The sequence below is a fragment of the Microcebus murinus genome, chromosome 30 (genome assembly GCF_040939455.1).
Source record: "Microcebus murinus isolate Inina chromosome 30, M.murinus_Inina_mat1.0, whole genome shotgun sequence".
Classification (NCBI taxonomy): Eukaryota; Metazoa; Chordata; class Mammalia; order Primates; family Cheirogaleidae; genus Microcebus; species Microcebus murinus.
Window position 1 is genome coordinate 4,972,876 of NC_134133.1, and position 22,711 is coordinate 4,995,586.

At 40.5% G+C, this 22,711-nt stretch overlaps 1 protein-coding gene across 2 annotated transcripts in view; it reads right to left on the minus strand.

Moving 5' to 3' along the window:
* SYNPR (synaptoporin) overlaps nt 1-22,711 on the minus strand; it is a 260,262-nt gene that overhangs the window by 30,601 nt on the left and 206,950 nt on the right. For both annotated transcript variants that reach the window (XM_012769924.3, XM_012769925.3), the window contains one exon: nt 21,671-21,869. In XM_012769924.3, the coding sequence (XP_012625378.1) occupies nt 21,671-21,869 (199 nt within the window). The remainder of the gene's footprint in view (nt 1-21,670; nt 21,870-22,711) is intronic.

Below are 22,711 nucleotides of genomic sequence, written 5' to 3' on the forward strand. Positions count from 1 at the left end.
TATAATGAGATGTAATTATATGCCATATTGTGTCTTGTTGATGAGAGAAAGAAATTAGCTACTAAAAAGAAGTGAAGTTTCTACATAAAATATTCTTAGTCACAAAGAGGGCTCTGATTCTACACAAATTTGCAGAAAGTAGCTAAAGATGAAATAACCTTGTACCAGTCTGCAGAGCGGCTCCTGTTAAGTAGCGCTCATGATATTATTCCATTTTTTGATCTTTTTCACTATTACTAAAATGAAGCCGAATAGAAAGTGTTTTTTCAGAGCACAGAGAAAGTTGCCCCCAGTTCTGGAGGTAAGTATTCAACATCTTGGTTCCATATTTCATGAACTACCCTCATTCCGTTTATGCACCATGGCAAACAGTGTTGGATCTATTGAAAAACATCCGATAAACAAACTTTTTGCAAGTACTTTGTTTTGATGATTTTGAGAGAATGTGAAAACCAAATTATGGCACCTGTTACAGTAATAGTGTCTATCTGAAGTTAGAAAGAAACACACGTTTGCCATGACATTAACATTTTAAAGTATGTTGGAAATAGGAGGGAGTTGAATTATACACAAGTAGAGATGGGCTCTAAATGGTTTTGGTAATGAGGAAATCACCAAGAGTCAAAATAAACTTGAATAAATCTTTCAAGTCTCCTGGAGTGAGTGGTGTCCTTGCTGAAATGTCACTGCATTCTAGGGACACGCATGCTTTTTTGTAAGCCTGAGAGCACCAGGGGCCTCTGCCCAAAACCCTCCCAAAGAAAGCAATCATATGTTTCTCGGTTTTCATTTCAGTCTGGATGAAATAAATATTTGTGTTTTTTTTTACCCTGTGTAGGCATAAATACTAATTGAATCATAACTTATGTTTCATGCACTCATATTTCATTGCTTTTGTGCATGCATCAAGTTGTTGGCTGTGTTTAGGACCATGTTGTATGAAAAATACATATCTTTGAACACTGGAATTGCTTCCGTTCAGAAAGAGCTCTCACTGTCAGAATCACAAGGGAGCTGAGATGGAGGCATATTCCTGGGCTTACGTTTCTCGATGAGATGGCAGATTGCCTGTAGGTTGGAAATGCTTTTTTTTCCTTTTCCCATACCTTTTTTACATGTATGTTTTGTTTCTTTTGACAAATGCGTGTTTGTGTATGATAATATGTCAAATGAATGTACAAAGCACTCCACTATGTTACCGGTGTGGAATGGCCATGTGGTTTGTTGTTGTTGTTGTCTAATGTTATTTCAGTGTCCCAACCCTCCCTACCTGCCCCCAGCCAGTCTTCCATGAAGGCTTCGAAGTAATGGCTCTCAACACGGTGGTCCCTTGTGGCAATTTAGGAAGTATATCAACTTGGACCAGGGCTGGCTGAGTCTGTTTTTATGATTTAGTATGGAGGCTTTATGACCATACTCAGGACAGTGGTGAAAACACCCCTGGAGGAATACTTCTTACCACGTCCCTGTCTTTTTGGTTTTCATTCTTTAGAAAGCTAGTAGAGCACAGGGGTTAATTGCTACAGTTCTGGATTTATCGTCACTGGCTCGTATGATTTTAGGCAAAATCCCTACACTCTCTAAGCCTCAGTTTCTCCATCTGTAAGATGTGGGACACTACCTGTCTCACAAAACTATTGTGTGGATTAAATGAGATCTAACAGATGAAGCATTCACTACATGGTGACTGACGGTAAATAATATATCTCGACTGTTAGCATTGTTATTTACAGGTGTAGCAAATACAGGTGTAGTAACCATAGGCCAGAACTGTTTAATGAGACTTCCTTGTCAAGAATGAATCCCCCAAGCAGATCACCGGTGGCAGAGGTGAAGCCTTTCTGGAAGTCTGTAATGAGGAAAACTCCTAGCTTTCAGGACCAGGGACTGACTGACTGGTAACTACACTAACTAGTTTGACACCATGTTATAATAATAAAGGCTGATGTTTGTATTACGTTAATGCTTCCACTTCTTGGGAGCTAAGCAACAGCTGCCCAGCTGAATTTCTTCCTTTGAGACACTTATACCTCACTGTGTGCTGGCTTTTGTTGATATTTCTTTCTACCTTATTCTGAAACTCATACTGCCATTTAACTCCCCATAGGCAGTGCCTGACTTTGGGTTTGTATTGCTCTGAGCAAAGAATAGATATTAAAATATTTTTCTGAGTCATATTTTTGGTTGGTGCAGGGCACTTAATTTCGTGCATTTTGGCAAAGAAATGCAATCATCCCCACAGCCACTGTTGTGTTTGCAAGACCACCTGCATTGCATCAATTTGCATATATTTTCTGCAAGAAAAATGGGACTTTCTTAAAACCATGAGTTCTATTCTAAAGAGGTTTTGATGAACTTTGCTCATTAAAAAAGTAATCAAATAGAGAGCTTTCTAATATCCACCAACTTCTTTACTTCTCAGTATGAAATGGTTATGAGGAGGAATTTCACCTTAGCCATTAGAGAGCTCCTAGCTCAAGTGGGTCATATAATACCTATTTATAAGCATGAATGAGAAGACCTCTCAAATGAAAATTCATAATTTTTTTTTTTTTTTTTTGAGACAGAGTCTCACTTTGTTGCCCAGGCTAGAGTGAGTGCCGTGGCGTCAGCCTAGCTCACAGCAACCTCAAACTCCTGGGCTCGAGTGATCCTTCTGCCTCAGCCTCCCGGGTAGCTGGGACTACAGGCATGCGCCACCATGCCCGGCTAATTTTTTATATATATATATCAGTTGGCCAATTAATTTCTTTCTATTTATAGTAGAGACGGGGTCTCGCTCTTGCTCAGGCTGGTTTTGAACTCCTGACCTTGAGCAATCCGCCCGCCTCGGCCTCCCAAGAGCTAGGATTACAGGCGTGAGCCACAGCGCCCGGCCCATAATTTATTTTTAATACCTTAGAAACAAACAGTCCTCTCCCCTCCTTTCCCCCTAATGCTAGGTAGTTCAAAACTAAGAAGAAACACACGAGTCTTCTTCCTTAAAATGACAGATAACTGGGTTTTCTTTTGTTTGTTTGTTGTATCTAGATATGATGAACCGAATTCTAAAACAATTTGTAATTATTTATGCACTTGAAGTGAGAACTGGGAAAAGTAGTCAGATAATCCAAAACAGTAAAGAAAACAGAAGCAATCAGTGAACATCATTGATCATTCATTTCCCACCACATGTCGAGTGTGTTTCTGAACACTGGAAATATGGCAGTGGATGAAAGAAGGCAAAAATCCCAACCCTTGCAGAACGCACCTTCTTGTGGCGACAGACAATGAGGAGGGCGAGCAAGTGAAGCCTGTGGTGATTTGGATGGTGGTGAATATTTGTATTTTGGAGAAAACACAATTCAGGGAAGGAGGACAGGAGATGGTATGTTGAGGATTCTTTAAATTCCACATAAGGTGGTCAGGGGAACCTTATTTAGAAGGTGGATTTTGAGTAAAGACCTGAAGAACATACAGCATCCAGCCAGGTGGGTACACGGAAAAGAGCCTTTCAGACAGAGGGAAGAGGAGTCACAGAAGCCCTGAGATAAGCCCAGTGAGCTTATCAGTTGAGGAACATGAAGGCCCTGATTGCTTTTCTTGAAATGCCTTGAATAGTGGTTCTTCACCTTTTGGAGACCCTTACAGGATGTGATCACAAATATACACATAATGCCGCAAGAAAATTGGATTTGAGGGAAGGAAGAGACCAGTAGTAGACTGTGGTTGCCCTTTAAACAAGAGGTGACGATAGCCTAGAGGAAGGAAGTTGCAGCTGGTTTCAAGAAAGAAATAACAGGAAGATGGATTTAATGGAGTTTAGTGAGGGATTTGATTTAGAGGCGGGGAGAAGGTGTCATAGAAAACACTAGGTTTCTGGCTGGGAAGATAGGTCCATTTTCTGGGGGCCTAAGTATGATAACCTGTGATTCCAGGATTGTTAACAGCAGCAAACTCTCCCAGCTAAGCATGCAGGCCTGGTGGACCTGCCTTGCTGAGCTCTAGCTGTCCTGAGGGTGCAGATGTGTCAGGCTCTTAGATGGTTATTTCACTGAGATTCAGGCCCTCAGCTGTATTGACCCTGTTAAAATGATATGCAGACAAAAAAATGCCACTGTATTTCTAAATTTGATCTTTGGTTGGGGACGGTTGTGAGAAACCTCTCATTTATTCACTGCAAAATCTTTTAGATGGGAGATCTTCTGACGGTCAGTGCCATCGCCTATTAAATTCATGAGTGTTGTCCTTGAGAGCCCTTTTCCTGTTTATCCTGAAAGTAAGAGAGTTTTGAAGGCACAGTTTCCCTTCTCACACCTCCTTTCTTTTCATATTCTCATCCACTCCTATGATCTCTTCTGAATTTCCGATCCACACCCCGGCTCTCTGCTGCTATCGTCACGTGGTGATCAAAAATGTCTCCAGACATTGCCAGATTCCACCCCTCCCCTCTTCGGCCTCCTTCCCCCAGTGAGAATCACTAGTTCCCTTAAGGCTAGACCCAAGGCACCACAGCAGAAGCACCTAACCCACACTTGGTGGGGTTTTATTAATCCTTCATCCTTATCACCTAGCTGATGTTCAGTAAGTGCTTGATAAGTGCGTGAAATACATAAGAATCACGCTGTCCCTCAAGATTCTTGGAATGAAGTCTAGTAAATTACAGGGAAGTTTAAGTGCGAGGCCTTGGGCAAAATTTGGGAAATGAATTTTACTCTGAATTATTGGCCTCAACATTGTTCCCAGAAACACTCTCTATAGCCCCAAAGGGACTTGCTCCCCAAATATCACAGGGCAGATTTTCCAGTAGTTATTTTCTTGTTAATAAACACTGACTGTCAAGCACTTTGGCAAATACCAGGTGCCTGTAAATGCTAAATAGTCATTATAAAGCCACATAAATATTTTAGATTCCATCATCCACAGCAGGGAAAGAAAAAAGCCCAGATTCTAGGAAGAAGAAAAATAAAAGCCCTGACATTCAACTAATGGCTTTTCCCCACCAATGGACCCACCTGGTAGCTTGAAACTTAGTGTGTCGTGGAAGTAAATGATCTTTGCAAGAGATCATTAAGTCTGCCTCAATTTGGTGGAGGCATCCTGTGCCCAGGTCGGTTATTGTTGTGATGTAAACGATGACAAGAAAATTCACAGCACAACTCACAATTTTCTTTCACAGATCCTCTGTCCTGAACCCGGACTGACACAGAGCAATGGGATGGTGGAGCTGACTGGCAAGATGAACCTGAACCCCACGATGGTTTTTCCTGAGCAGTGATGAAGGGTTCTGTGAACAAGCTGTGTGACCGTGGGCAAGTGGTAACTTCTCTGGCCCTCTCTTGGTAAGAAAGAGAATATAGAAAGTAATGATTTCAAAGCTGCTCACCAGATTCATTTATCTATAGCTTTACATCCTTAAAGATTCAGGGATTTGAGGGGTTCATGGCATTCGTTTTTATTTTGGGGGTAGGATAAAATGGCACACAAAAATCAGTCTCTCGACAGTCCTCACATTTTTCCTCAATAGCCTTCTTTCTTCAGCGTGGTGAAACTTCCCAGGGTAGAGTTCTGGGGCTGGCCGCCACATGTTGTAGAACCGATGGGTGCAAATTACCTGCTCAGTCTGAGCTAATTCCTAACTCTCCCCTCACCTGGCTGGTTTTGTGTTGCCCACTATGGATGGAAACACAACCCATCAGGTAGCCCGAGGTTTCTGATTACTGAATCTTCGGATAAATATTCCCAGTGACTAGAGAGACCCAAGGATGTTATCTAGAAGCTGCAATTAAGATATTTTTCCTTGATGAATCTGTTGCCCCCCAATTGTCAAACCATAATTTCTTTGCTGACTCCCGAGGTTCATTTTATTTGAAGTTTTTTTTTTTTTTTAGAGACAGGATCTCACTCTGTTGCCTAGGCTAGAGTGCAGTGGTGTCATCATAGCTCATTACAGCCTCAAACTCCTGGACTGTGCTCACGTGATCCTCCTGCCTCAGCCTCCCAAGTAGCTAGGACTATAGGTGTGAGCCACTCTTCCTGGATGATTTTTGTATTTTTGTTTTTTGTGTAGAGAGGGGGTCTCACTATGCTGCCCAGGCTGGTCTCAAACTCCTGGCCTCAAGCAATCCTCCTGCGTCAGCCTCCCAAAGTGCTGAGATTACAGGCATGAACCACCGTGCCTGGTCTGCAGTACTCTTAAAACACACACAAAAACCCCATCAGAATAGCTGCTTTTTTTGTTTTAATGTTGCTGTTTAATTTAGGGGGGAAAACCACACACACACACACACACACACACACACACACACACACACACACACACAAACCTCCTCTCTCCTTTAATTCCTTCAGGAAGTGCCTCATTCTCAATCCTTATTAAAAATGGGAAAGCAGTCTTTGGAGGTTTCTGGGGGCCTAAGTTCACAAAGTGAATATGCATAAAGGCAGCGGAATATCAAGTTTTCATAATTACACCTTTTCATGCATACATTTCCTGGAATGAAATCAGCTTTGACTTTGGCTGATTTAATAAAGCCTTTCTAATTTAAACCCAACTCTTCATGTCTACTTAACTGTTGTTCAACTTTTGATGGGAAAAATGGGTTCTTATTTCTCACTTTCACAAACCAATAAAGATTCTATTTTTCTAAACAGGAGTGATGAGAGAGCATTTAATTTCTGACCTCTTTCCCTAATTCAAGAGCTTTGGGGAAGGCAAGCGTTTCTGTTTTGGAGAGATAAACTGTAAAATGAGAGGGCGAAGGAGGGTGGAGAGACTCAGGCTTAGGTGAGGCTGCCTGACTTAACACCTTGCTCAAAGTCAAGTGGATCTTTGTTGCAAGAATAATGCTTCAGACAGGAGAGAAAACCTCAATAATCTCATAGCAAAAGAAGTAAAAAAAGCACAGTGAGGAATGGAATTTTGATGAGCATGAAGGCTTGTTAGAGCAATTTGGTTCAATAGGTGGAAAGAATCACCTGGAAAGATGCCGAGTTCAATCACAGCCAAAAGTCCCACTTGTTTTGCTATCCCGGGACATGAGAAACACTCAGATAGATGTGTGGTTGTTTCAGACTGAAAGTAAAGCGGGTGGAGGGTTCTGAATTCTAGCTGAAGAGCCATGCACACAACAATTGGAGCTAGGAGCTGATTCCTTCCATAAGCACTTACTGAATGCCTGCTCAGTGTTGGGCCCTATCTCAGAGCTGGTTCTTCAGGGATAGCAAAGCCAGTCCTGCCTTCAAGAAGCTCATTTTCCAGGGTAGAAAACTGACACATAAGCAGAAAACTTAAAATGTGGCACTGTCCTTGGATCCGAGACTAGGAGGGGTCACCTTGTTCATCCAGGAAAATTTTTCTGTTTTAGAGAAATAAGTTCACTTAATACTGCTCATGTCAGGAAGTTGTTCATATGTAGTCTATCTTCAAATTACTTTATATAAGCAAGAGTATAAAGTCTTGGTGAATTAGCTTTATTTTATTAGACATGGTAGAGAAGAGGTTTCTCTCCTTTGAAAAAATTTAGAAATTATCTGAATTTTGAATATACAGAATATTACTAGTTCTTTACTTCTCCTTGGAGGAAATTCATATCTGAGTTTTTAAAAGGATGGCCCTTATACAAGAATAAATCTTTAGTTTTCTGATTACACATTTATCAAGTGACCCCCCCCCAACAACCAGAAAACAGATAGGTATTAGTAACCGGTGACTGAGAGGAAGCTTTGGAAGTTTATTACATTTGAATTTACCTTAAAACACAATTATTAATCTATTTTAGATAGAAAGATATGAATTAAGGCCAAATTTCACATTTTCAGAGAGGAACAAAGACTGCAGGGATGCCAGGTGCGCTATATTTTGATTCCATTTCCCTCTTACAAAATGATTAATCAGAACAAAGTGCACAACAGAAAAACCTGAAGAGCCCATGGTTGGGCAGGCTCCCTAAACATTGTAGTATGCATGCTGCAGGGACAATATGAGAAGAACCAGAGTCTAGCAATTTGAAATAGCAATCTCTGTCTCTTCTGAGATGAGGCATTGTCTTAATAACATTGATGCTTATTGTGATTTTCAAAGTCTTGATGTTTAAAGTGTGGCCATCCCGATGAGTGCCTCTAATAACTGTAGATGCAGAGTCTGCAGTGCAAAACCTATACTTTTGGGAGTTCTCTTTTATGCTTCTCTTGGAATATACATTTGTGATTGGCACAACCAGTATTAACCACAGTTCCTAGAACACAACAGGAACTCCACAAATGTGTGTTGAATGGATGATCATATCTCAGATCCCATCCTTGATGAAGGTCATTAACTTCATGTTTAACACTGCCTTTAAGGAACTCTAGCTGTGTTGGAAATAGTCCTTGTCCTTCAGATATTTGATATCTTGTAGGGGGGATCAGATAAAACCATATCTAACTAAAGTACAAGTCAGTAGTGGTTTTCACACAAAGGAAGATTTTTACACAGAGCCATGGATGTTTAGAAGAGAGAGAAATCAGGTGTCTTTGGGAGTAAGAATATGAATGGTGACTAAATACATCATGCAACAGATAGCATTTGAGCTGGGTCTTTGAGGATGAGTCAAGTTTTGATAGGCTGAGATAGGAGAGGGGAGGAGAGCCTTCCAGGTAGTAGGTAGAGGCAGAATAATTATGCAGAAATAGAAATTTACACAGCATGCTTAAGAAATGGTGAATAGCTCAGTTTGGCTAAAATGTGGAAAGTGGGGAATAGTGGGAGATGGCTCTGAAACGTAGGTGAAAGGTCATCCTTGAATGCTGCTCAGATGAGTGTTTTTATCTTTTTATTTTTTTGAGACAGAGTCTTGCTTTGTTGTCCAGGCTAGAGTGAGTGCCGTGGCGTCAGCCTAGCTCACAGCAACCTCAAACTCCTGGAGCAACCCGCCTGCCTCGGCCTCCCAGAGTGCTAGGATTACAGGCGTGAGCCACCTCGCCCGGCCGAGTGTTTTTAATTCTATAAGCCAGAGATGACCAATGGCATAAACACAGCTATCTTAGGAATGATGGATTGGAAGAGTGTAAGACAGGAGGTCAGAGACCATCACTCCAGGTAGATAAGACCTAATATGATCAACTCTTTCCTTTCCATGGCCCCACACCCACCCTGTTCCCCCATAACTGTGCCGATTCTTAGGCATGAGGGTTTCATAAAGCCCAGAATGGGCTCCCCAACAATTCGTCTTCTAATCTTGTTTTTTCTAACTCTGAATCAACTTCACTCATTTACAGAATGAGTGAAGAAAGAAAGAAAGAAAGAAAGAAAGAAAGAAAGAAAGAAAGAAAGAAAGAAAGAAAGAAAGAAAGGAAGGAAGGAAGGAAGGAAGGAAGGAAGGAAGGAAGGAAGGAAGGAAGGAAGGAAGGAAGGAAGGAAGAAAGGAAGGAAGGAAGGAAGAAAGGAAGAAAAAAAGAAAGGCCAAGAAAGGCTGTAGGCGATGGCTTAATTGGGGGTTTGAGAGGAGCCATCAGATTTATGCAGAAGCTCCCAGGCCGACTGCAGTGGTCAGGGTTGGATAGGCTCCTACTGCTCTCGCTGTTCCTTGACCATCTGCTAGGTTGCCACACAGAGAACTGCAGGCGTTGGAGACACCCCAGATGAGACTTATAAAGAATTCCATTATTTAAAAAAAATCACACGGGATTTCTGTATGTTTGTCTTTTTCTCTTCCATTATTGGCTAGAGGAACTGTCCGTGGCTTTGAACTTCACGTTTTGAACCTCAGTGAGAAAGGGTACTGCCAAAGCTAAGGGCACACAGAGCCCAGCACTGGGTCTGAGCTTGTGCTGCTGTGCAGATTTATGCCTGTCTTGGGGATTTCTCCCTGGTAATTAAAGCCTGACTCCTGAATACTTAAACAGGGCTTGAACTGAATTTTTCATGTTCCCTTAGTATCTCAAGATTCAGAGCAAAATATTTCTTTCTGTAGCAGCCCCCTTAGAACAAGTTGTTTTTATTTTATTTTTCTTCTCTGGAAGAAAATTCTCTTTGTAGGTCTTTTTGGGAGATTTCTTTAGTAGCATAAGATCTCAGGGTTTGAGTGGAGTCAAAAGTTGAGATTCAAAATTTTCACTCAGATAAGAGGTCATTTGTTAGGGATGTGTTTTATATGGACTTAAAAATAGGAACTTCTGCCTTAAAAGTTAGGAAGATAATCAGCTTCTGGGTTTTTATCCTAAAGAAATGATTTAAAATGTTTGCAGAGTAAAAAGTTAATTAATTGCTTATAAGAGAGAAAAATTCAAAGCCATGTAAAATTCAAAGTCAAACAATAAGAGTTTGGTTAAATAATTCATTTTATCTCAGTAAAATGGAATGTTATGCAGCCATTACAAAGGAAAATGACTAGAGTTAAAAATAATGAATATAAAAATACTACTAGAGTTATTCTACCCTACTTTTTCCTAATTGATGAATAGATAAACTGCTATTAAGCATCTACCATGTGTTTAGCACCCAACCATCATGCTAGACATTTGTTATTTAATGTCTGTGATAACCTATTGATGTACAGGTACTCATAATATTTTTACAGATGAGATAGAAACTATACAGGTCAAAACTATTTTATTTGCAAGAATCAGAATCCTAAATAAAACTAGCAATCACATAGTGAAATTCAGTAGCTCACATAGCTAGAAAGTCTAGAGAGTGCTGGCTTCAGGTATGGGGGAATTCAGGGCCTCTTTTTTTTTTTTTTTTTCCCTTTGGTCAAATATTTCTATGTCTCCCCCTATCTTTCATTCTCTCCTCTCAAGGATCTGCTTATCTCTGATTAGCTTCATTCCTTAAACAGACTCCTTATACATCATGGGCAATGTGGCCACCATCAACTGGATCCACATATACGTGGCTTAGTAACTCTAGAGAAAGAAGAAATTCACTGCATAGATAGATAAATCCAAGAGGAGACTTTGACTGCCTGGCTTGAGTCACTTGATCACCCAACTTGAAGGTGTTGGGTGAGGAACCATGATTGATAGTCCCGCCGGAATATATGAGTGGCACAGGGCTGGCTTCCCCAAAGAAGGAAGCTGGAAGGTGCCTACTATTAAATTATTTCCCCCAACATTCTGGCGCTAGCCATCCCCCCATTCAAAAATCTCTCCCTTCCATTCGACTAGTTTCTATTCTTTGTCAATGCTCACTGACTTTATAAGACTTCTCTGACCACTCAAGCTAGTAGAAAATATTCTTTCCTATTATTCCTATGTGATAGCTACTTCACTGGTAATTGAAAAACACACACACTTCCTTTGTGTGATGTCTCTTTGTCTTGTCTTATTGACTTGATTGCCAGCTCTAGCATGGTGAGGACTTGTGTATTTCATGCCACTGCATGCCTCACATGTCTGGTACACAGTAAGTGCTCAATAAGTTGATAGACATTCTTGGCTTTTCTTTTTTCTACATCTAGGTAAAAATGGGGTGGAAGAACAGAACCGTGGAGAAGAGCATGTCTCTGGATCTCACTCACACTGTGCAAGTTGCTTAACTTCTGCAAATCTGATTCAACATGTGTAAAATGGGTATAATAGTAACTGTCTTAAAGGTATTTGGAGAATTAAATAAGTTCTATTTTATTTAATTCATGACCTTTGGAAAGTGTTCAAGATAAATGGCAGCTCAAACAATGGCATGTAAACTCACTTTTCCCTAGCCTCAACTGCAATTTCCTTAAGGTCTTTTTCCACTATAATAATTTTACTTTTTTTTGTTTTTGTTTTTGCAATTTCTAGATTGTTAATAATCTACATATTTTTCTGCCCATGGGTGTGGCTAGTCAGTTGGCTAGCAGAGGAATAAGCCACAAATAAAAAACTCTTTGCAGTTCAGGCTTAGCTGTCTATTTCTTGAGACAACACATGAAATGATTAGGGGTTTCTTAGATATTTCAGAACAACATGGAGGAGGATTCAGAGTTGCAGGTCTCAGATAGGTGGTGGAGTGAAGGTGAGATCACGCCTTGGCCAAGCACACAAGTGGTTTCAATAACCACATGAGGGATCCAAGCCAAGGTGACCTGGAGTCACTTCCTATGTGTTCCCAGGGCAAATTTTGAAGCACTTCCTTGCATGAATCTGTACCTTTGATTAGGATCCTACTAATAAGCAATGGAAATGAAGATACCCAGCTGGGAGCAAGGGCTAAGAGGGCCGCAAGAAATCCAAACTCTGGATTTTGTGCCAATTATTTGAATATCAAATGAGCTGTGGGTGTTACAGCAAAGACATTTGTACACTGCTGAGAGCCCCAGTGAGGCTAAAGCTATGCGTGTGAGTGTGTGTTTGTTCTGGATTCAAAGGAATAAATTTAGCGAACAGTAAGGATATTTTGCCCATCTTAGGTGGGTAGGGTGGGGAAGATCTCACCACTTTAAACAAAATGATGGGAGAGGGTCTGAGACTATTTCCCAGCTGGATGCCCCAATCAAATGTTCCAAGTTTCTTCCCGTTACGCCACTGTGTTCTTCACACTCTTCTGCTGTTTTCAGACTTACTAGCTGGTTAGGGATTCAAACCCCTGTTCTCTGGAGGCTTGTTGGTTTAGAGGGGTTGTACGCTTTACTCTCTTTGCCTAAAGCATGAGCTCTCAGTGCCAGGGTGGCAAAGGCATGGCCAGAAACAGAGCAGTGGGGGACAGAGTGAAGCTCCATATGAGGGCTGATTGCATTTGTCAGTAATGACAGCAGCTTGTGCTGAGTTTGGAGACTCAAAGAATAAAAAATAATATAAAAGAGTGTTTGATGTTAACAGCCCAATAAGAAGCCTTTCAAAGCATTTCTGAAGATGAGAAAGTCAATAGAGTTGGACTCAACCACTTGTCTTTCAGCCAATCAGTCCGTTGAGACTTAATAAATACCAGCACATGGAAAGCACAGTATGGATACCATGGTAGATAATGATAAGGCGGAAGAAAATAATGGCTTGCCTTAATGAGCACCTGCTGGGCGCCTCGTGTTGTTACAATGGCTTTATGAATTTTTAATAATTTATTTAATCTGACCAACAACTTTGTAAGTTAGGAACCATTGTTATTTTCATTTCACAGGTGAAGAAATGGAAGCACAGAAAGGTTCTATAACCATATGTCCAAGGTCACACAGATGGTAGATGGTGGCACTGAGATTTGGGCCAAGGCAGTCTGGGTCCAGAGCCTGAAATCCTGTCCCTCACTGCCTCCCATTGACAGATTTTTCCCTCAGGCGGAATAGGGACAAAGCAGGTAGCTTGAGGCCAGGAGTCGGGTTTCATTTGGTTTTGTACCCTTAGTGCCTGGCACGTGGCCTGGGACCCATGGGCATAAACAGCCATGATCATTACTCCTGAATCCAAGAAAGAACTTTGTCTTGTTATCCAAAAGGAAACAGCACACGAACTTTTGTTTGATTGAAAAGCAGAAACTAAAAATCAACAGTGTCTGAGGGTACTACAAGAAAAACCAATACAAGACAAATTATCAAAAAAAAAAAATTATGGATAGCTATTCTTTAAATAGGAAAATATTGTGCCCCCCATTTCTTCCCACATCTATACCATTTTGAGCATCTTGCCAAGACTAATTCTGGCAGCTCTGACGCTCAACTAGTGCCCAAGTTGCTTGGAAATAATCAATTGGCTCAAATTCCACAGTTAGATATGGAGTCGGGAGCAGTATCAAAGCTTCTGAAGTCTTCTGGGAAAACACAAGAGTTCTTTGATGATAACATCTAAAACTAGTCAAGGAATTTGAGTTGGCATTGTTTTCCTCTCTAGAATGCCAGCTATATCAGAAGGCACAGCTTTGGAGAAAGATGCTGCAAAGCTGATATGTCTGGAGTGGAGGGAAGAGTGTGTGTGTGTTGGGGGTAGCTAAGAGAGGGGACACAAGAGGGCACTGGAGCAGCCAAGGGCTAGCAGTGAAGTTCATGGACCAAGAGAAATAAACACAGTGAGAGGTGGAGAGTTCCCTGTTAAGTAGAATTATTCAGAGAAAAATGAAGCAACTTCTGAGCTGAAGTCAAATAGACCTGAATTGCCTCTGGGGCAAGTAACTTAGAGAAAGGCTCTTAAACTTCCTCAGCCTCAGTCTCTGCATTTCAGTAATGGGCATTGAAATATCAAATTCAAAAGATTATCTTAAGGATTTAAAGGGAAGACATGTGAAAAGCACCTGGTGCAGTGCCTGGCATACAGTAGGTGCTCAATAGCTTCTGGTCGTTGCTGTTAATCCGGGTTTTTCAACCTCAGCACTATTGGCATTTTGAGCCAGATATTTTTTGTAGTGATGTGCTGCCCTGTAGGATATAGTTCTTGTAGGAACTATGGGATATTTAGTAGCATGCCTGGCCTCCACCTGTTAGATGCTAGCAACATCACCCTAGTGGAGACAATAAAAAATGTCTCTAGACATTGCAGAATGTCCCTGAGGAGGGGAGGTATCTTAGTCCCTTTGTGCTGCTATCACAAAAAATACCTGAGACTGGGTAATTAATGAGGAACGGAAATTAATGTTCTCACAGTTCGAGAGGCTGGGAAGTCCAAGATCAAGGCACCAGCAAGCTCAGTCCTTTGGGGAGAGCTTCCAAGATGGTGTGTTGTTGCGGTATCTTCTGGAAGGGAGGAACGCTGTGTCCCTAATGCTATCACATTGACAACACCTGAATTTTGGGGGCCAGGTATGGAATGCTATGATTTGAACTTGTCTCCTTCCCCAAATTCATGTGCTGACAATGTGACAGTATTAAGAAGGGGGACTTTTAAGAAAAGATTTGGCCATGAGAGCTCCTCCCTGGTGCATGTGATGAGGGTTCATGCAACATTCTGCTGTCTTGCCCTTCTGCCTCCCACTCCATGAGCACACAGCAACAAGGCACCATCTTGGAAGCACAGAACAGCCTTCAATGGACAACTGAACCTGCTGGTACCTCAATTTTGGGCCTCCCAGCCTCCAGAACTGTTGGAAAATTAATTTCTGCCTTTTGCAAATTACCCAGTCTCAGGCATGTTATTGTAGCAGCATAAGTAGACTAAGATGGGGTAAGGGGTGTGTCGGGGGTAAAACCTCCCCTTCCCTCCTCCCTACGAGTTGAGAGCCACTGGTGTATGTGGGAAAGGGGGCCAAGTTCCCCTGGGTATGCCGGGCCATGGCGTTGACACGTTTGTACATTTCATTTTATTTTAAATGAAAAAAGGAAAGACAGATTTGGGGCTTTGCCAAGTTTCTGCTAGGTCCTGATTTTCTAACTGAAGGATGAGTTCCCAGGAATGAGAGGAAATCTGACAAAAATGGATAAGTTTGGGATAGACATTTTCCACTAGCCCTCTGAAGGCACTGACTCCAACAAAGGACAAGAAGAGCTGTGGGCCCTGGAATAATCACATGAATTCTTTAAGCAGTTCACTGCCTTTATTAAGACTATAGGGCTACAGCGCATCTCTTTGTTTAACTAGCTAATTGGAGAAATGCACCAAATACAGTGGGAATTAGCCTTCATTTAAATCGTAATTAAGAATTCACTAATCATAAAAAAGCTGAAAAAGAGCTGAGGATGTAAAATCTGACAAAATAGCTAGCTGGTGTACTGGGGAAAACGGTAAATGCATTAATTTATTTGCCTTGATCTGTGGTGCCAATTCTGGGAAATGTATTTGTTGATGCAAAACTTACAGAAGTTTAGACTCAGAGTTCATTCAAGGTTAAGTCTATACCCTTTTGTATCGTCAACATTTCTTGTTTCAAAGAGTGAGGAGGTGGAAGACACACACACACACACACACACACACACACACACACACACACTCCACAAGCCAGAGTGTCAGATTCTGACAGATGTGCCTATCACTAACAATATTCATACTTTGGGGGCTTCAAATGATGTTATTATTTTTAGCATCAAATACACTGTACTTGGGGCAGAACTTCCAAAAAATAAATAAAAGTCCTCCTTTTATCCTACTCATTAACCTCCAGGTGCTCTGTAGTGGTATTTATAAGTCCATGCCACTGGAATCAGGGGAAAAAATGTCCTTGCTCCTAAACGGAGTTTCCCTTCCTTCTGTAGGTTCCCAAAGCCCATCTGTATCCCTCTAGCAGGCAATCTGTAGTAGAGTTATAATGAGTCAATAATTTTCCTTTGCAGACAGAATGCTTTTAATTCACCCATATATACATGTTGCTTGGCTCATTGAAGACACTAATACCTATTAAAATGAAATATATTTAGACATAAAATGGAATTAACATAAGAGAGAGGAGGAGAAAGGGGAAATAAGACAGTGGAGGAAACAGGGGGAGGAGAGAGATTTCTCCACAGTTTTTGAATAGCTCAGAGACTGCAAAATTTGATTTCAATCTCTGGTTATACCCAAGTAAAGGTGTAGCTGATAGTTAGGAAATAGCATTTGACACTGTGAGCATCCTGCTCCATACCTGTCCCCTGCTTCCTCCCTTATTGTCATTGTTATTTATTTATTTATTTATTTTAGACAGAGTCTCACTTTGTTGCCCGGCTAGAGTGCCGTGGCGTCAGCCTAGCTCAGAGAAACCTCCAACTCCTGGGCTCAAGGGATCCTCCTGCCTCAGCCTCCCGAGTAGTTGGGACTACAGGCATGCGCCACCATGCCCGGCTGATTTTTTCTATATATTTTCAGTTGTCCAGCTAATTTCTTTCTATTTTTAGTATAGACGGGGTCTCGCTCTTGCTCAGGCTGGTCTCAATCTCCTGAGCTCAAACGATCCACCCGCCTCGGCCCCCCAGAGTGCTGGGATTACAGGTGTGAGCCACCAGCCGGGCCTGCTTTCCTCCCTTACGATAGCATGGGAGAAGAAACCCCTTTTGTTTCCATCTAAAGATGGATATAGGGATTCTCCCTAATTCCTCGAGTAGTTGCTTTAGGCCAAACTCTTGCAATATTCACTGAACATGGGATGGTGTTTATTAGATACTCATTCTTAGAGCATTCTGTCAGCCTTGTAAGGTGAGTTACATTTTAAAACCTACTTTATATTAATGTGAAAAAAACCTAAAGCCTCACATTTTGACCTGAGATCTTAAAATGGCTCAGAACATTCTGTCACAGAAATCTAGGCAGGAGATTGGCTTTAAATCCACACTCTAAGGAACATGACAAAATGATATAAACGGACGTGACATTTCAGTTCTGCAATCACGTACCATTCAGGTGGCCGTTTCTGCTTTCGGAGAACTAATACGTACTTTTCTGTACAAGAAGGCACATAAACTGTGGTGGCATACGGTACCTGGCTGATTTCTTTGGCCCAATTTTCTCACTCTTATGTCATTCAGCATCATTAACAATTATGTCACTTCTAAAGACATTCAGATTCTCATTTTTTCCTTAAAGGTAGGTAATCTTGTCACACACATTCAGTAGAAAAAATATTTTTAGAAATAGCCATTGATCAACTTGGCCCCAGTCTGCCTGAAACTGCTCACAATTGCTTGTGAACATATGAGAATCAGTCCGGGTAATCTCTGATTTATAACACACATTGATCCTGGCCTCCTTTAAAGCCTGTTTTCCCTCATTGGTGTCTTCTATGTGCTAGAGAGATAAATGGCATTGCAAGCAGAACTCTCCAGTAGTTCTAGCACCATTGCTACTTGGCAATCATCCCAAAATCCCACATGGATTCTGGAGGCAAATAAAAACCCTCTGTGACAGTCAAATGACCAGAAGAGCCTGGGGGGTTACTGGGTGCAGTTTATATATTTCCAGAGTAACACGATACAGGAGCTGTCCATGGTGATAAACCAATTTGTCTTACCTACTTCCACCCCACTAACTTCCATAGTATATTGTCTAACAGGATCTTGGGGCCTCTTACATGGTGGTTATGAATTTGGGTTCTGGATTTGGATCCAAACCCTACACCCTCTGCCTGTTAGTAATGTGACCTGGGATAGCTGGTAACCTCTCCAAGCTTCCCTTTCATCATCTGAAAAGGTGACTCACAGTATAATCTAGGGTTGTTGTGAGTATTAAATAGGCTCAACACATAGTAAAAACCCAATCAATATCAGTTAATGCTATTGTTATTATCATCACCATTATCTTTCTTGTCCCTTCCCTACATGTTGATCTTATTTGTGCGTGATGTATGATGTCATGTCCTAGGAGACCATAAATCAGGATGGGAGTTTGTTAAATTTTTGCGTGTGAATTAGCCTAGAAGGACACCTGACATCTTAAAACTGCTTGAATTAGCTCCTGTATGCATAATACAGTAACATTTTTGTTTCAGATTAAAAGTTTGAGTTGGAAGAGACCCAAATTACAGAATTAAAACAGAAAAGCATGTGTTTGGTTAAAAACAAAACAACAACAACAAAGAATAGATGACAACCGAAACAAAATTGCCCAAGTAATGATCAGTAGCCATCTTTTTGAATAAGTAGGATTGATTAAAAACATGCACGATTATTGTTAACATCTGAACAAATGCTTTTCTAATATGTGAAAGTTTTCCTAAATATGAACCACCCTCTGGAGATCTTGCTCATACCATGAATTTGCTTAAACCTGCTCTTCACAAATGGTAAAATAGCACAGCCTCACTTCTCGAATCACAGCCTTAGGGTGGTAGGATTTGAATTGATAAGCTTTGCTGTTTGCAACCAGTTGCAATGACATCCTACTGATCCATATGCAGTCTGATTTTGTGACTCCTATGACTCAGGCCCATTTTTAAGTTAACTTTTTTTTCTGCTAAGTAATGAGCACTTAAGTTTTTTAATATCACAGAAGTTTCATCTAGGAGTCTTTCCTTTATTATTACTAGAATTCTCTCTCTCCCTGCTCCCTGCCCTAACCCCAACAATGTAATAAAACGAAACCTATCCACCGTATTACACAACTCAGGATTTCATTATATCCTGCTTGCTGGGAAAGACTATTTACACAGAGATGAAGTAGCGCACCTTTACAGGATGATTTCATAAGAGTAGAATGTTGTTTTATATAATCAAATAGATTTTCCCCCCACTTTATGGGCAAGCTAGCTGCATCAATTTCTTCTGCCTGGAAGTCAGGATATTTCCTAGGACTTTAGAAGTTTAGAATGTCTACATGTACCTAGGAATTTACGTATGCATGTTGGTTTTATGGTATTTGCGTAGCAATCTCTTTTGCGTACCTATCTGTATGTAATACGAGGGACAAGCCAAAGTTAGTTGACTCAGTTAAAGATATTTTAAAACCATTAAGACTATTAGTTCCAATTTGAGATGGAAAAAAAGGACATCTGCACGAAGGTTTAAATTCTGCTTCATTGCTCTTCTTTTCCTAAGTTAACATTTTTAAGTGTTGCAAATCTGAACTTTTTCTAGTCCCTTCAAACTTAACAACAAAATTCTAAAAACAGGTATTTCTCCCAGTTATCCTTCACAATTTGTTTATTTTAAGGTTCTGGTCTCCATAATATATAGATTAAAAGAGGGATTTGAAAATTTAATTTTATTCCCATACTCCCTAAAAGAATTTTAAAAACTATGTTTCTACTTGCATAAAGTTGACATCTAATTTTGTTTTTATTAAAATTGCAAATAGTTTCAAAGAATGTAATTTCTGGCTTATTGTAAGTATTGCTATTTAAAGCTATAACTATTATATCAATTTTAAATGTATCCGATGGAATAGTTACTTGATATTCTCTATCATCCATTAAAAATTTAATTAACAAGTCTTCTTTAACAGTTGGAAATTTTACATCTTCCTTTTGTTCTCTTTGAACTTGTATTTTCATTATACTTTCTTTACAGGGTTATAGCCTAATGTAAACTATTTTGGAGAAAAGCATTTTATTGATTACCCTATTATATTTCTTAGCAATAAAAATATGTACAAAAATTTAAATTATATTTAATTACTTGTGACTCTAAGCCTTTAAGTATTAAATTTCTTTGGGGTTGAGTGCTCATTACAAGTATTATTAATACACAATTGTCCAAAACAATAACATAAATGTATTATACATTTAAAAAGTGATTATTAAATTTAAAAAGTAAAAATATTATTGAAAATTTATGATTCTTGGATGGATGGGCTGTTTTAGTTCATTTTGTGTTGCTGTGGCAGGATACCTGAGACTGAGTAGTTTGTAAAGGAAAGAGGTTATTTAGCTCCTGGTTCTGCAGGAGGGGAAGTTCAAGGTTGGGTGGCCACAACTGGCACTTATGGTGAAGGCCCTGTGCTGTGTCCAGTCACGATGGAAAAATGGAAGAAGAAATAGGCAGGTGGGGAAAGAGACAGGGGAAAAGATGCTGACCGACTTCATAACAACCTACTCTCCCAAGAAGTAATCCAGTCTCTTAAGAGAGACATTAATCACCTCTTAAAGTCACTGCTTCCTAACTCTGCCACATCAGGGACCAAGCCTCAACATGACCTTTGGTGGGGACAAACCATATTCAGACCATAGCTCTCTCGCTCTATTTTTAATATGCTTTTGATAAATATTAATTATTTATAGAATGGGACATGATTCAGCATGAATTTTATTTCCATTCTTCATCTTATGGATGTAAAAGCTGAGAAATCTTGCTTGCATAAATGAGCAGATGAGAATAGATGGACTTGTATTATAGCAATGTCATTAATTTAATTCTTTCTGAGTTATATGTCTGAGATCACATGGTAATCTTTCATAAAAAAATTTATTTTTGATGCTATATCAACTGATGATGAGTAGATTAGGACTTTTAATTTTATTGAAAGCAAAGACTTGGAAACCCCCTTATATCTGAAAGCTTACATTACCCAGGCATCAGAATCACTCACTTTTGTCAACACCAGTATTTCAAATGGCCCCTTTTGTTAGTGCCTCAAATGTTTTGTATTCTACCACTATGTGGTAAGATTTGGATTGGAAAAGAAGGATGCATTTCTTTTGTGAAATGGGAGTAGGTGATTAAGAAACAAGACAGCAAAATATTTGGCCATGCAGGGGATTCTCAGGAAGATAGATTTTAGGCAAATATGCATGTGAAGGCTAAGAACATTTAATTTAATTTAAAAGTTTATTTCCTTAAAATTACCCATGCCCAGGTACCCCTCTGAGATTTTTTGTGTCCCCCTAGGTCTATATGTGCCCATGTTTGGAAATGTTGGGCTATATTGATTCCACTCATATGAGTCCTCAGACAATTATATAAGCCAACAGAAAGTGAGGTTGGAGCTGGGGTTGGTAGTGGAAAGAGAGATCCAGAGATGAAGAACTCCATTTCAAACTTAACAGTTTTATGCCCGTTCTATCACATACTAAGAGAATATCACATTCCAAATAAGCACAAGTCACACTGTCTATTCCAGTCTAACCAGTCACACTGGTTATTCCAGTGAGGAAATGGTTGACTCACTTCATAATGCTGCAATTATAAATAAATCTGCAGCAAGCCTCAATACTCTCTCCTTGATCTCATGAGATGTCCAGCCATTTATTTCAGAGAGGTTTCTAGCTAGTCCTATGACCCTTTCCTAGCCCAGAAGCACAAGAGGCTGACAGCCATCACGTGTGTGTTGTCTATCCAAGAGATCTGGATAAAAAAGAATGCGATTTCCTTTCAAATACCTACCCTGAAGGCTCAGATAACTCCAAGTCCTTCAAGCGTTAGTGAAAGAAATTAGAAGGGACAGAAACAGTCATTTCAAGAAGAAAAGCACTTACAATGAGTGGGCCTCTGTTGTTTTCCCGGTACTTGTTCTGGAAGAAGATGTAAACGACAGTGGCGGCCAAAGAGTAGAGGAAGGCGAAGACAGCCACGGTGACGAAGAACTCTGCCGAGGACGAGGAGTCACCAATCAATGCCAGCTTCTGCCGCTCCTTTCCCTCGCAGGTAGGCACCTCAAACGTCACCTGGTGCAACCTAAATCGCCAGATTTAAGGAGACATTCTTTAAATGCCATGGAGACACAAATAGATGGCTGGTGTCTACATCTTCCAAAGCAAAATGAGATGTGCCTTGGGAGTTTTATGACACGCCTATGCGACAAATTCATTAAGGAATTTACAGAGATTATAGTTAGAAACATGGACATAAATATTGCCGCGAAACATCATTCAGCTGGTTATCATAATAGCTAGTCACCCTGGAGAGAGGGGAGGAGGAGGGAAAACGGAACCTGAAATGATGACAAATTAGGCTACGACATTCCCCTGCTTAAAGTCTCCTGTGCCTTTTCTCTTTAACACGGCCCACAAGGCACGACTCCCTAGCTGTGTGTTCAGCCTCTTTCCCTTCTACTCTGTTTCCCAGCATCCTGTTCCAACCACATCGGCCTGCTGTCTGTTTCTCAGTTACGCCAAACACAGAACTGTCTTGGGGTCTTGTCATAGACTGTCCCTTTTCCTAAATCCCTCTGCCCCATGACATTTCCCATGTCTGCCTCCTTGAAATTCAGGTGCCAGCTCAAACATCTGCTGGGAGTGCCTGTTCCTGCCTTGATCTAAATAAAGTAGCTCCTTCCTTAGACATTCTCTGTCACATCACCTTGTTTAATGTCATTTATAGCACCCATTGCCAGGTAGAGCTATCTTGATAATGAATTCGATTGCTTGTCCTGCCCTCTTAGCTGTGAATAATGTATTGCCACGATGGAGGGAATCTTAGTTTTCTTCTTCTCTGTGTCCCAAATGCCTGACATTTTCAGGCACTCGGTACATATTACTTGGATAAATGAATGTGCATTCTCAATTCTGTAAAATGAC